Below are 13,308 nucleotides of genomic sequence, written 5' to 3' on the forward strand. Positions count from 1 at the left end.
ATAGATAGATAGATTTAAATGTTTGTATAGTCATATATTAAAATAATAGCTAACCCATTTAACCCCACCTGTTACCTTTGTGATTGGTTGAATGGTCGACTAGATATCAATGCATTATGGACAATAAAAACGAATAAATGTACATTTAAATATTATCAAATCAGTGGCCATAACAATAAAAAAGCCATAATAATAATAATAATAATAATAATAATAATAATAATAATAATAATACATTTAAAAAATAAATAATAATATTAATAACAATAATAATACATTCATTTATTCATTCATTTTCTTTTCGGCTGACTCCCTTTATTAATTTGGGGTCGCCACAGCAGAATGAACCACCAACTTATCCAGCACATGTTTTATGCAGCGGATGCCCTTCCAGTTGCAACCCATCTCTGGGAAACATCCATACACACCCATTCACACTCATACACTATGGACAATGTAGCCTACCCAATTCACCTTTACCACGTCTTTGGACTGTGGGGGAACCGGAGGAAACCCACACAAACACAGAAAGAACATGCAAACTCCACACAGAAATGCCAACTAACCCAGCTGAGGCTCAAACCAGTGACCTTCATGCTGTGAGGCGACAGCACTACCTACTGCGCCACTGCGTCGCCTACATTCATTTACAAAAACAGCAATAATAATAATAATAATATAGTTATTATTATTGTTGTTGTTGTTGTATTAAAATTATTATTGATTTTATTAATATTTATTATTTCGATTTTTGTTGTAGAATTATTATTATTAATATAATTATTATTTTATTATCATCATTATAATTGTTGTTATTATAATATTTTAATATGTTAATATTAATAAACATGTTTGTATTGTTATTGTTATTGTTATTATTATTATTATTATTATTATTATTATTATTATTATTATTATTATTATTATTTATCATCATCAATATAATCATTATTATTATTATTAATATTGTTGTTATTTTATATTTTATTAAATATTTTGGATTATTATTATTATTATTATTATTACTATTGTTTAAAAATTAACTTATTTACATAATACATTTACAATTAAATACAAAGAAACGATCATTTTAGGTCGAAACTGCTGTGCAGTCTACTTTAAACGATACTTCATCTGTTTTAATTATAAATCGAAGTTACACATAAAATATGCTTTATTCATTATTAAAATAGTTGCATTACAGTATATTTGTTATTAAATTGCAGATTTAAAATGTAACAAGTTTAAGCAAGATTTTCAAAATGCATTATTATTACTCCTTCAAAGGGTAAAAAAAATCCATTAAACTGTGTTTTTCATTTGTTTTTATGTATTAATAAAGTCAAATATGTCAGCATGACTATCATATATGATACACTGTGTAAATTAATTGAATTAAATGAGTTCAATAAAAAAATAGCATTAAATGGGTTAAACAGCCAGCAATGTACCTGAAATCCAAGTAGCTTTAAAATGTGAACCCTGCTCAGTGTGAAAACATGTTTCATTCAGTTATTCCCAAAATATCTCTGCTAAAGTGTTTCAGGTAACAAACAAGACCTGGACAACACCTAAAAATACCCCTGCTGGAGGAAGACGAAGAAGAAGAAAAAAGAAAAAGAACTCAAATCCAGCCAGCCTAAGCTGATGTGCTGTCTTAGCTGGTTTTAGATGGTCTCATAACCTGGCCAAGCTGCTGTTTAGCTGATTTAGACAGTCGGCAGGCTGCTTCCCCACAGTCCGTCCAGCTTAAAAGTGTCTGAAATCCCTCTAAAGCCAGCCAGAACACCAGTCTGGCCAAATGTAGTGGGCATTTTAAGCTGGTTTACACAGTTTCTCCCCCACTAACACTCAAAAGCACGAGGAGCAGCAGGTGAGCAACATCTCAACATTACAAACAAGCACAAGTTGGAAAGGGAAAGAGTCCTTCATTTCGCTTGGGTTAAACAAAGAGCAAGCCAATTTAACCAATAATAAATCTGATTCTGGCGTAAAAGGCATATGAAATGATCAACAATGGAAATCTGTCACTAAACCTCTCCATCACACACTGTCACTTTCGAAAACACTCGCTTAGATCAGAATGCGTGGGTGGTGCTTGGCGAAATCACTGCTCAAGCAAATTAAGTGTTTTGTTTCGGACTTACGCTGCTGTTTTGGCCGGACCAGTGCACCATGGCTTGGTTGTGAGCGGAATCCCCTGTCAGAGCAAATGTAGAGCTGGTGAGTTTGAGCTCCTCCTGTCGGGACGCGGCCGTTCTCCGTTCGTCCCTGTTCCAGCGGAGCTCCGACCGGGGGACTCTGCGCGCAGCCCGCGCCGTCACGTTGCCAAAACCCAGCGGCTGAAAGCGCGCACCTTGGGGTGAGCCGGGTTCCTGGGTGCCTCTACGCACTCGGTGATGGGGATCTCCTGGGGCTGAGGCTCGCAAAGCTGCCCGCTTGAGATGATAAACTTTGTCATGACTGCGCATTGACTTCCATTTCTCATCGGGCGGCGTTTTCCCGGAGCGGAGGCTCTCTGTATTCCTTTTACGCACGGAGTGAGCGTGTTCGCCGCTGTCGCTCGCGCCGCAGTCGGGCTGACCAGTTTCAGCACCAGCCAAATTAAACAGCGACCCGTCTCCATCTTGGTCACTAACTTTACCAGAATCGACACCGCTATCCATCTTGACCAGTAATTCCCGACCGCTCCACTTATCCAGCAGGTGACATGACCTGCAAGTTATCACTGTTTCGGCCACTGGAACCCACGCGAACAAAATCAAAAGCAGGGTGCAAAAAGCCCTCACATGAACCCGGCAATATCTGATCTCCCTCTCCATCGCAGCACAACACAGTGTCCTTTTTCCTCTATTTAGCGACCGTTATTGACGGGAAGAAGTCCTCGTGTAAGTTGCGGCAGCCACAGTTGAGATGTTGTGGGAAAAGTGCGATTCGGCGACGCGCTCCAACTTGAAGGATTTGATCAAATGAAGCTCTCCACGCACCGAGGGGAGGAGCTCGGGGGATTACAGAGGAGAGCAAGACCATAAAGACACGATTCTTTCCAGTGCCACAACATTTGTGAGCTCAACCAGACGCTCTCCAACGACGCATCCTGCGATTAAATAAAATGCGAATGCAACATCTGAGGGCTTTTGTTCGTCGCGCTGCCTCTCGGTGACGGAACTTTGAGACGAGCGAAAAAGAAAAAGAAAAACACAAATTCACACAAAAAGCTTGAGTTACCTATTATTTTTAATGAGGAAAATTTCAGTAGTAATACCCTGAATAAAAATATTGTTTATCTAGCCGTGTGAGTTCCCTCAGCAGTTTTCTCATGAGTTGTCAAACATCTTAAACACATTTTAATGCTTTACTTGTTAAGTGCAAATGTGACATAGTGTAATGAATAGTCTAGGCCAATTTAAATGTTTTGGGTTTTTAAGATTTCTGTTCGACACAGTTTTCAAAGAAAATCGTTCGGTTTGAAACCCGTTTTTTTCACAAGCTTCTCTTTCTGGGCGTCCATTTGACGTTTTAAAGGTACCCAGCAAACATGACAGTGTGGGCCCACTGTGGGTAAGTGTGGGTTTACTGTGGGACAGTGTGGGCAAGACAATCCCACAGAAAAACACATGTGGGCCCCATGTGGGGTAGCCCATGCAGGCCCTTAAAATATTTTCCCCTTTGGGACCCACATGGGTTTTTCTGTGGGCAAGCCCACAGTGGGTTTGCCCACAGAAAAACCCATGTGGGCCCCAATGGGTCAGCCCATGTGGGGCCCAATGGATTTTGCCCTTTGGGGCCCCAATGTTGGTTTTCTGTGGGCAATCCCACAGTGGGCTTGCCCACAGAAAAACACATGTGGGCCCCATATGGGTCAGCCTATTTGGGACCCTATGGATTTTACCCTTTGGGGCCCAATGTGGGTTTTCTGTGGGCAATCCCACAGTGGGCTTGCCCACAGAAAAACACATGTGGGCCCCATTTAGGTCAGCCCAAGCGGGGCCCAATGGATTTTCCCTTTGTGGCCCCAACTTGTATTTCGTGGGTAAATTTAAGTTAAATTTTATATTTAGCTTGTATATAAAAATTACAATAAATCATTTTCATTTTGGTCAAAATAGTGTGAAGGACAAAAACTGCCTTGCTGCTGAGAGAAAATCATCTAGAAATTATAGTTTTATATATAATCTTGATCACATATGATCACAGTGTGGACCCTCTGTGGGTAAGTGTGGGTTTACTGTGGGACAGTGTGGGCAGGACAATCCACCAGAAAAACACATGTGGCTCCCATGTGGGGTAGCCAATTGAGCCACCCAAAATGTTTATTGTCCACTTTTTTAGACAATTTTGACACCAAAAGTGTTTAAAAAAAGTGTCCTTAAGTGAAAAAAAAATAAATAAAAATCATAACTGGAGCAATTATTTTCTTGGGGAAAGTGTGACACCCTGAATGGTTAGTCACACGTTTATATGTATGTTTTTTTCTTATAAGTATTTATAATAAAATCTGCTTCTCTTTGTTAATTTTCTTCATGATTCATCTAAAGCTGTATTTAAATATCATGAGTGGAGAGTGGGTGGGACCGGGATGGTTTGTTTACAGGGTTGCTATGGTAACGGTGAACCGCAAGAGTGTCATTACTAGAGCGCCTTGATTTTGAACAACAACGCAGCCGTCTCATCTTTTAGGTGGGTAAATCCTATCACAAAATCGATGAAATGTTAAGATAACATGTTACTCAAGTGTGTTTACAAGTTTAGTGAGGTAACGTGCAGTTAAAGAGTTAATTAGTGGTGAAGATTGTATCTGTTTGCTGACATTGTATGAAAACGGCAGTTAGCGGCCGGTTGTGTTATATGATAACTGCAAAGTTAACTTAAGGGCTCCACCACGCTGAAATCCTCTGTAAACGTTATGTTTTTGTATTCAAGTTGTTAAAAACGATAATAATATCACTTTTGATTGTATAAATACACTTGGTTTAAGACGAGGGTTACAACGACTGTAACAGATTTGTTTACGTTTGGATTACACAGAGCTGTCCCAGAGATGCAGAACAGATGTACGATACTGTGCTGACACCCCACTAGCCTAGCAACTGCTAGAAGGGCTCTGACCAGATAAAAAGGTCATTAGGGGCATGCTGATCTGCAAAGCATTTAAAGGTAGAGTATGTAATGTTTCTATATTATAACCCTCTGTAAGTTAAAAAGGAAATCTGAAGAAAAAATTACTAGTCATGTACAGTAAGAACAGTAGAAACAGTTAAGTAAGTAACATTTATTTGTCCACAAATTTTTAAAGACTGAAACACTTTTCATTATCCTGGAATCTTTTTACAACCCCAGGGGCTTTGTAACAACTACAAATAATAATATAATTTTTTAACTTTATTTATAATGTTGGTCAATTTGTCTAATTTTAAAGCCTGCCAAGCACATCTTTTTAACAGTTTTTACAGTTTAACAGAGTATTAAAAATTTAGAAACAGAAACAACCCTTAAAAGAAAATCTAATCTCAGATTCAATAGATGTGATATATGTTATGTATTAACTACTAGTATAATTGTAAGTGTACTACTTGAAAATTACACAATGACATTTTTCATTTGTACGGCAAGTGAACTCCTGAGTAGTATACTTTTATAATACTTGTTGTAAATACTTAGTTTATGTACTCTATTCTTTGCTCAGAACTTGACTATTGCACTTAACCATTACAACTGCACACACAGTAATAGATACACACACACACACACACACACACACACACACACACACACACACACACACACTTCCTTGAGGTACAAAGTGAGTACACTTTCACCGAACCACTATAGTTTTATTCTGCTGTATACTGAATATACTCTATTCCTTCCTAATTGTAGTTTAAAATGAATATATTAATAGTATACTTGAGAATAAAATTTTTTTTGTAAGAGTACATGGACCCTTTTCACAAAAAGGTTATGATGTGTTTAATGGTGATCAGCATCTTAAATCTTTAGTTCTTTGTACACTTCTAAAGCTATACTTTGTAATGTCAACTGTGCGTCAAAATACAAAAAAAAAAAAAGATTGCTTATGTCAGGTGTTTCTAATGCAGTGCCTATGGGCAGGACAGTACATTTGATGTTGTTCTCTCCTCTGGTTGCCATTATCAGTCTCACACAATTATTATTATTATTTTTTTTTTTGTGCTTTTTCTGAAAGTATTGATAACACCATCACTGAGTTTTCCTTTGGTTATTGGAGCAAAATAAAATGCAAACATTTTGTTGTATTCTGCCATAAGTATGATTACTTCTGCTACTAAACAACCCAGAATTGTGAAAAGGGTCCATAGAACGTAAATAACACATTGATTTTAACATTTGTATTTCAATTGTTTTATTTCCCAGACGCTGTAACAAAAATCAGCAAAGGAACAGCTTCCCAAATAGAAGCAACAATAAAGTCATGGTTAAGAAAGTCAAGAGACAGAGATGGTGGGCGCCAAGGAAGGGCCAAAACTCAGAAGGGACTTACTTTTAATTAATTTTTTGGAGTTAAAAAATTGCGTTTTCTTTTGTGTGTTTATTCACGTTTGATTTTGTATAAAATATAATTCTGTTTCAATATCATACAGTTGTTCATTTTTTGTTATTAAACTCTGTAAATAAATATTTACTAACATGACCCAGTTTATTGTCAAGTAAAACTGTTCTGAAAATGCATTGTATAATGGTTTTCTGTATGTACAAAGTAGAACCAGACTCAGTGGCTCAGACAGGATCATTGCGAGCCGCCCACTGTGGGCCCAATGGTGTGGGCTGACTGTGGGACCCACACTGTGGGGCACTTGTGGGGCCCCTTTGGGACAGCCCAAAAGTGTGGGCCGACTGTGGGCTATCCCACACTAATCAGAGCGGGTTATCCCACAGTCAGCCCACACTTTTGGGCTGTCTCAGTGGGCCCTGACATGCCCCACACTTCATGCAACTGTGGGCCCAGATACCGGCGTGAAATGTGGGGCACGTGTGGGACCCACACTGTGGGGCCCCTTTGGGACAGCCCAAAAGTGTGGGCTGACTGTGGGATAACCCACTCTGATTAGTGTGGGATAGCCCACAGTCGGCCCACACTTTTGGGCTGTCCCAAAGGGGCCCCACACCTGCCCCACAGTGTGGGTCCCACACGTGCCCCACATTTCACGCCGGTATCTGGGCCCACAGTGTGCTGCCCACATGGGCCCCTTATGGGCCCCAAAGTAGCATGTTTGCTGGGTAGCCTTTTTCACCTTTGGTCAAATTTATTTATGAATTGCACTTCCGGTTTAGCGAACTTCCATTCCTACGAACTCACAGTAATATTTGACAATAATATGAGGTTTTGTAGGTGAACTTAATAATTTTTGATCATGAAAATAAGATTGTGGTATTTTATTTGACGTGTCATTGGTGCGCAGTAAGAGCTGTTTTGTTTACCTTTTCTGTTTTTTGAGATTATCGCTGTGGAAAGATTGGTGAGTTTTGACGTCTGCTTAAAGAAATTTGTCCAAACTTAATTTTTAAGGGTACAATTCTTACTATTAATAAACCACTAATTAGGACTTTTAGCTCAATGTATCACTAATTTGCTGCTTATTAATAGTTACTATCTGCTTGTTAAGTCTTGACATTTCAGTGATGTATTAAATACTGTTTCCGCGTCCAAGTCGCTACTCATTTGAATTGAGAAAATATTTGTTTATGGCCACTTTTTAGTCCTATCACACATTAAAGTGAATTTTATATAAAACCATTGTGTACACAACAGTCTCTGCATCTCAAAAATTTTAACAGTTTATAAAAAGTTAATCACTTTCTGACCATCGGATTTAGGCATGGATATATATTGTGATCATGATTTTCTAAAGTATTACAGTGTTTTCTAAACCTTTATTATTACCATTTGATGAGTCTCCCCATAAAGTTTGACATACATGCAATGTGGCTTCCGTGTCCAATCGCTATGTCACAATTAACAAGCGGATAGTAAGGTAGACATTGGGTTTAAGTTTTTAGTAAAGGCTTAGCTAAGGGGGGTTCAAGTGGTTCGGAAGATCCAGAATTTGTCCCACACATGAGCTCATTTGTCCTATTTTTAATGGTATTCTATTAAATCATGAAAATAACCCATCAGAAAAGGCTTTAAGACAAAGAAGAATCCTCTGTTGGCTGTCGCTTCAGTATGACTTCGGCTAATCAGTTTTGGCCATTGCTAACAAATATTTTCATTTCACAATCTGACGTAAGAGATGTAATCTTTCGCTACTGCATTGTTTTTAAACGGAGAAAACATTTTACAGGTAACTTTTATTCTAAATGTTTCATAAATCTTTAGGAAATATTTTTGATACATCAGAAGGTGTGGTTATGATGACCATCCGACAATCTAATGTAGCTAAAATATTGCTTAAAATGTCACTATAATGCAGCATTCAAATCTCATATTCAATAGAAAATGAGGCGTATAACTGCAAAAAGGTCCACTTTTTGAAAAAAAAAAGAACCACCCCTTTTACCAGGCTGGCTACGGGCCTGGGGTAAGATTAGGGATGTAACATCAGATTAACAGTCAATATCTTAAAAATAGGCAGGTAATAAGCCAGTACTTAAAAGTAGAAATTCTGTACTTAAACTAAAGTGTTAGCATTTGCTAATTCTAATGAACCCTATTCTTCACATATGAGCTGGCGCAGCTATTTGAGTTTTATTGGCTCAAGACCTTGTTCACTTCCATTGATTTATAGACGCTAAAAACAGCTGATTATGATGCTTGATGTTGCAAACATATATTTTCATATGACATTATTCTACTTTTAATATGTAGTCATGAACATATTTGTTTGTATCAAGTAGTTTGACCGTTTTCTGACCCTCATTTTTCCCAGTCAACTAAATCAGAAGTTCTAAAACAATTGCAAAAATGATCACTTTCCCATTGAAGAATACGGTTAATAAGCTTACTTTGTAATTTTGATGGGTGAACTGTGAGGATAGCAATGACATCTTTTTCTAAACACTTCACTGATTGCTCCATCCACTACGTAAAGTACACAAAGCATCATGGGAGTTTTGATGACAACTGAAATCATTCGACAAAGTGACATGAAACTGTTATGCACTCAATGCCTGCCTGGAACTACTTTACAGTACCTGTGCATTTCCCTCAAACTAACCTGACACCTTAACATATTCATCAGCCAATCAGATTCAAGCATCCATCAGCCCTGCAGTAGAAAAAGCATTGATCTCACAGCCTAAACGCCCCATATTTAGAAACGGATATTCAGGTATCCTCAGAATTTCAATTCAAGATTAATTTGATGTTTTCGCACGTCTCGAGACAATTCACATTCTCCACAGCATCCTCTGGATCGATGAGTGAATTGCAAATGGATTTGATGCGCATCAATCAGGTTTTTGTGTCTAGAGTTGTGCTACATTCAGTGGCCGATTTAGGGATTTTAGGGCCCTAAGCTATTGCAGACAAAGGGCCCAAAAGTCCTAATGCATCGTTTGTCCTTTATATTTTTGTTTACTGTTTTTTTTTTTTTTTCTTATATCACTCAATCTCCTTTTCTGCATCTTATCTTAACGGGAAATAATTATAACATGTAAAGCACCTTGTAACATCTTGTAAAACTTTAAATGATTTGTTTTCTTAAAAATTCCTTCAAAACTAAAACTGATGAACTGTTTCCGTTTTAAAACTTAATCTCAATCATTAAGGGTGGGAAAACATTTGCGCAGATGTATTATGCTAAACTTAAAAAAATAATAATAAATTAGACCCTCATCATACAAAACAATGATAGAAAACAACATTTGATACTGTATAGGTATAATTTATACTTTTAAGCATTTATTTGGGGGCCCTCAGATTTCCTGGGGCTGCTTACCTGGCTTATTGGTTAAATCTGCCCCTGGCTACAATTCCAAGGCAATAAATGCAAAGACTCAACTGCAAGGAAGACCTTGCAGTACTACTCAAACAACACACTTGTTGGTATTGGTGATTTATAGGAACTCCTCACAGGCATAGTGTATTTTTACCATAAAAAACACTAATTAACCCAATCATCAAAGGAAATCTATGGCAAAATTTGATTGTTAATAAACTCTATTAAGTTTAATTTGAAGCACTTTGAATTACAGGGACATCAGTTAATACTCACATACTGGGTTATTTAAACCCAAATTGGGTAAACTATGGAGTAACCTAAACATCGGGTTACATTTAGTCCTATTAATTTAATTTAAAAAAATAAATAAATCCAGGAATTGCGTTAGTCCCTATTACACCCAGAAATGGGTAAAAATAACCCAGCATTTTTAGAGTGTAGAGTTTAACTAGGTCTTACTCACATCATTACACCCAAAAAAAAAAAAAACATAATCAATGAGTTTTATCATCAACTTTGTAACCTTTTGAATTTAATTTGTCTTTTTTATTATTATTATTTATGATGTCAGGTTCCTTAGAATCAATTTAAATCTGGTAAAGTTGAATCAGTCAAAATATTTCTAGATCAATGTGTCTTCACTTCTATGAGATTGGTTTCCTTAATATTTGGGGGCACAATCGACGCAGTGCAATACACAATATTATTGTTAAATGAATAAGAAGCATTTAAAGCTCATTGGATTTATTGATATTACTACATAAATCCTGCTTTCATTTGTTTCATTTATGTTTAACTAACAAATACCAATCACAAAAAGTTTATTAGTTTAATTATTTTAAATGTATGTAATCCAAATGGATGGAAATGTTATAAGCAATCAAAATAAATAAATCTAAAATACATTCATTTATTCATTTTCCTTCAGCTTAGCCTCTATTTCAGAGGTCAACACAGCGGATTGAACCGCCAACTACTCCTACTACTTTTACGCAGCCGATGCCCTTCCAGCTGCAACCCAGTATTGGAAAACACCCAAACACACTCGTTTACTCATACACCCATACACTACGAACAATTTAGCTTACCCAATTCGCCTATAGCACATGTCTTTGGACTGTGGGGGAAACCGGAGCACACGGAGGCATCCCAAGCGAACACTGGGAGAACATACACACAGAAATGGCAACTGACCCAGCCGGCACTCGAACCAGCAACTTTTTTTTTTGCTGTGAGGCGACCACTGAGCCATCACCCCTAAATCTTATTTGTTAAACCTAAATAATTTTTGAGTGCTTGCAAAAAATGTCCTTTTAAACCTCAAAAACCAGTACACACACACACACACACACACACACACACACACACACACACACACACACACACACACACACACACATACACACACACACAATCTGTAAAACAAAAAAAGACAGATTCTATATAAAAATTCTATTTGAGGAAACACCACACCCCATACTGGTAAATACCGCATAAAACTGCTGAAAGCAGTCCATACTAGATCAGCAGTAGATGCCATACTTTTATGCCTTCGGGCACAGACAGAGACTCTCAGTCTCAGCATCCCTCCTGACTTCACATTTCTTCTGCTTGGAGAGTGAGAGAGAGAGTTACATATATATCCTACCATTCAAACCATATAGTAACAATGCTGTAAAAGAACAACAAAAAGGCACAGATTAAAGGAAAAGTTTGGCCGAAAAATGAAAATTTACTTTCAAGTGATGAGTTACCTTTTTCTGCTGAACACAAAGTAAGTTCTTTTAAAGAATGTTTGAAAGCCGTAATCATTGACTTCCATAGTAGAAAAAGTCAATGGTTTAAGGCAGAAGTGGGCAAACAACGGCCCGTGGGCCATATGCGACCCGCTGAACAGTTTCATCCGGCCAGTTTCATTCCTTTAAAGGAATCTTCTGGATTTATGTAGCAAATGTCAATATCATGAAAAGCTGTAAGCTTATATTTCTGTTCTCATACTCATCTACTAATGCTCTTTTAACTGTTGAACACTTATTATTATTTTTTAATCAAAATCATATCATTAAAATTATGGATTAATATCTAAACTAGGCATTATGAGGATGATAGAGCCTTATAAGACTATTTTTGAAGCAATATTTCAGAAATGTATTTAAAATAGAGACTTCATATATGCTTTTGTGCTTTGTTTTGTTTTTTTGCATATATCTTGTTGTCCTAAACATCTTCTTAGTAAATTAAGATTTGAAGCTTCATACTAATAGTGGTTTAATGTAGTAAATAAAACAAAGATTATACAAATCAATCAATAAATCAAACTATTTCAGTATTCCAACATGAAAAATATAAGATTTTTTCTATCAATGATAATTTACAAATTTATGAATTATCATCAAAAACTGCTTACTTTTTTCTGGGATAAACTTGTACTCACACTATTCTATTTAGTTGACAATGTAATACAAATATTGCAAATAACAAAATAAAATTGTGATGACCTAGAATTTGATGTAAAGAGCCCCTATTATGCATTAAAAAAGGTCATATTTTGGTATTAGGGGTCTCCAACAATAGGCCGATATGCATGCAAGGTCAAAAAAACACTTTCATTGTCTATTAATATGCATTTAATTTTGACTAACTATCTCAATGACCCTCATACGACTCGTTCAGCGATTCATTTGTTCACAAACCCCTCCTGAGCCCGATGCTAATCTGTGCTGATAGGTCTGATGACCCAGTTTATTGGGATTAGTCAACACAGAGAAAATCGCCCACTATGCCTTTTCAACATTGTAGTCAGAGTGCAAAGTGTATGTGTGAACCCAATGCAGGAGTACATTAAAGCAATGCAGTTAACACCAGCATATTGCTAAGTGGCAAAAGCGGAACTATTTTGAAACTTGACCACCACACATGTGTAGGAACAGCTGACGGTGGCCATAGCAATGACAAACGGCAGAGGATCGCTAGCTCACAAATACGTTTCAATCCGTAAAGAAAGCGATACGCGACACATTTTTAACAAGGTTTTAAGAATATAAAGAGTTAACCAGATACAGTACAAGCCACGTGGAGCGATTACAAGTAACAAAACACAATACACATTTTGCAAGCTAGAGATCACAAGGAGGCAACTATTTTAATCGCACTTAAGATGGTTATACTTGTGAAGGAACTGATCCATGAACCGTAAACTGATAAAGTTCTTGTCTAGCTCTGACAAAGGAAGCATTGAGTTTATTCTCTTCAGTCGTGTGTCAAATCTGGTTCATTCGCACATCAAATTAACTTCAAAACAGACAGGGATTCATGTCATGGGCGGGGCTTCTGTCTGCTCGATGACTCTAGCTTCATTGCTAAATGGCTAACATGGATTTTATTGAGA

General features: G+C 37.1%; 1 protein-coding gene and 1 long non-coding RNA gene across 3 annotated transcripts in view; both read right to left on the reverse strand.

Moving 5' to 3' along the window:
- sorcs1 (sortilin-related VPS10 domain containing receptor 1) overlaps positions 1-2,981 on the reverse strand; it is a 346,560-nt gene extending 343,579 nt beyond the window's left edge. For both annotated transcript variants that reach the window (XR_015476922.1, XM_087237652.1), the window contains exon 1: positions 2,148-2,981. Coding sequence is in view for 1 of the 2 variants with exons in the window: in XM_087237652.1 (XP_087093778.1) it covers positions 2,148-2,822 (675 nt within the window). In the remaining variant the exon portion in view is untranslated. The remainder of the gene's footprint in view (positions 1-2,147) is intronic.
- The window catches only part of LOC147847015 (uncharacterized), a 236,817-nt gene that overhangs the window by 67,244 nt on the left and 156,265 nt on the right, over positions 1-13,308 (reverse strand). The gene's annotated exons all lie outside the window — the stretch shown is intronic.

The sequence above is a fragment of the Danio rerio genome, chromosome 1 (genome assembly GCF_052040795.2).
Source record: "Danio rerio strain M-AB ecotype USA chromosome 1, GRCz13ab, whole genome shotgun sequence".
NCBI lineage: Eukaryota > Metazoa > Chordata > Actinopteri > Cypriniformes > Danionidae > Danio > Danio rerio.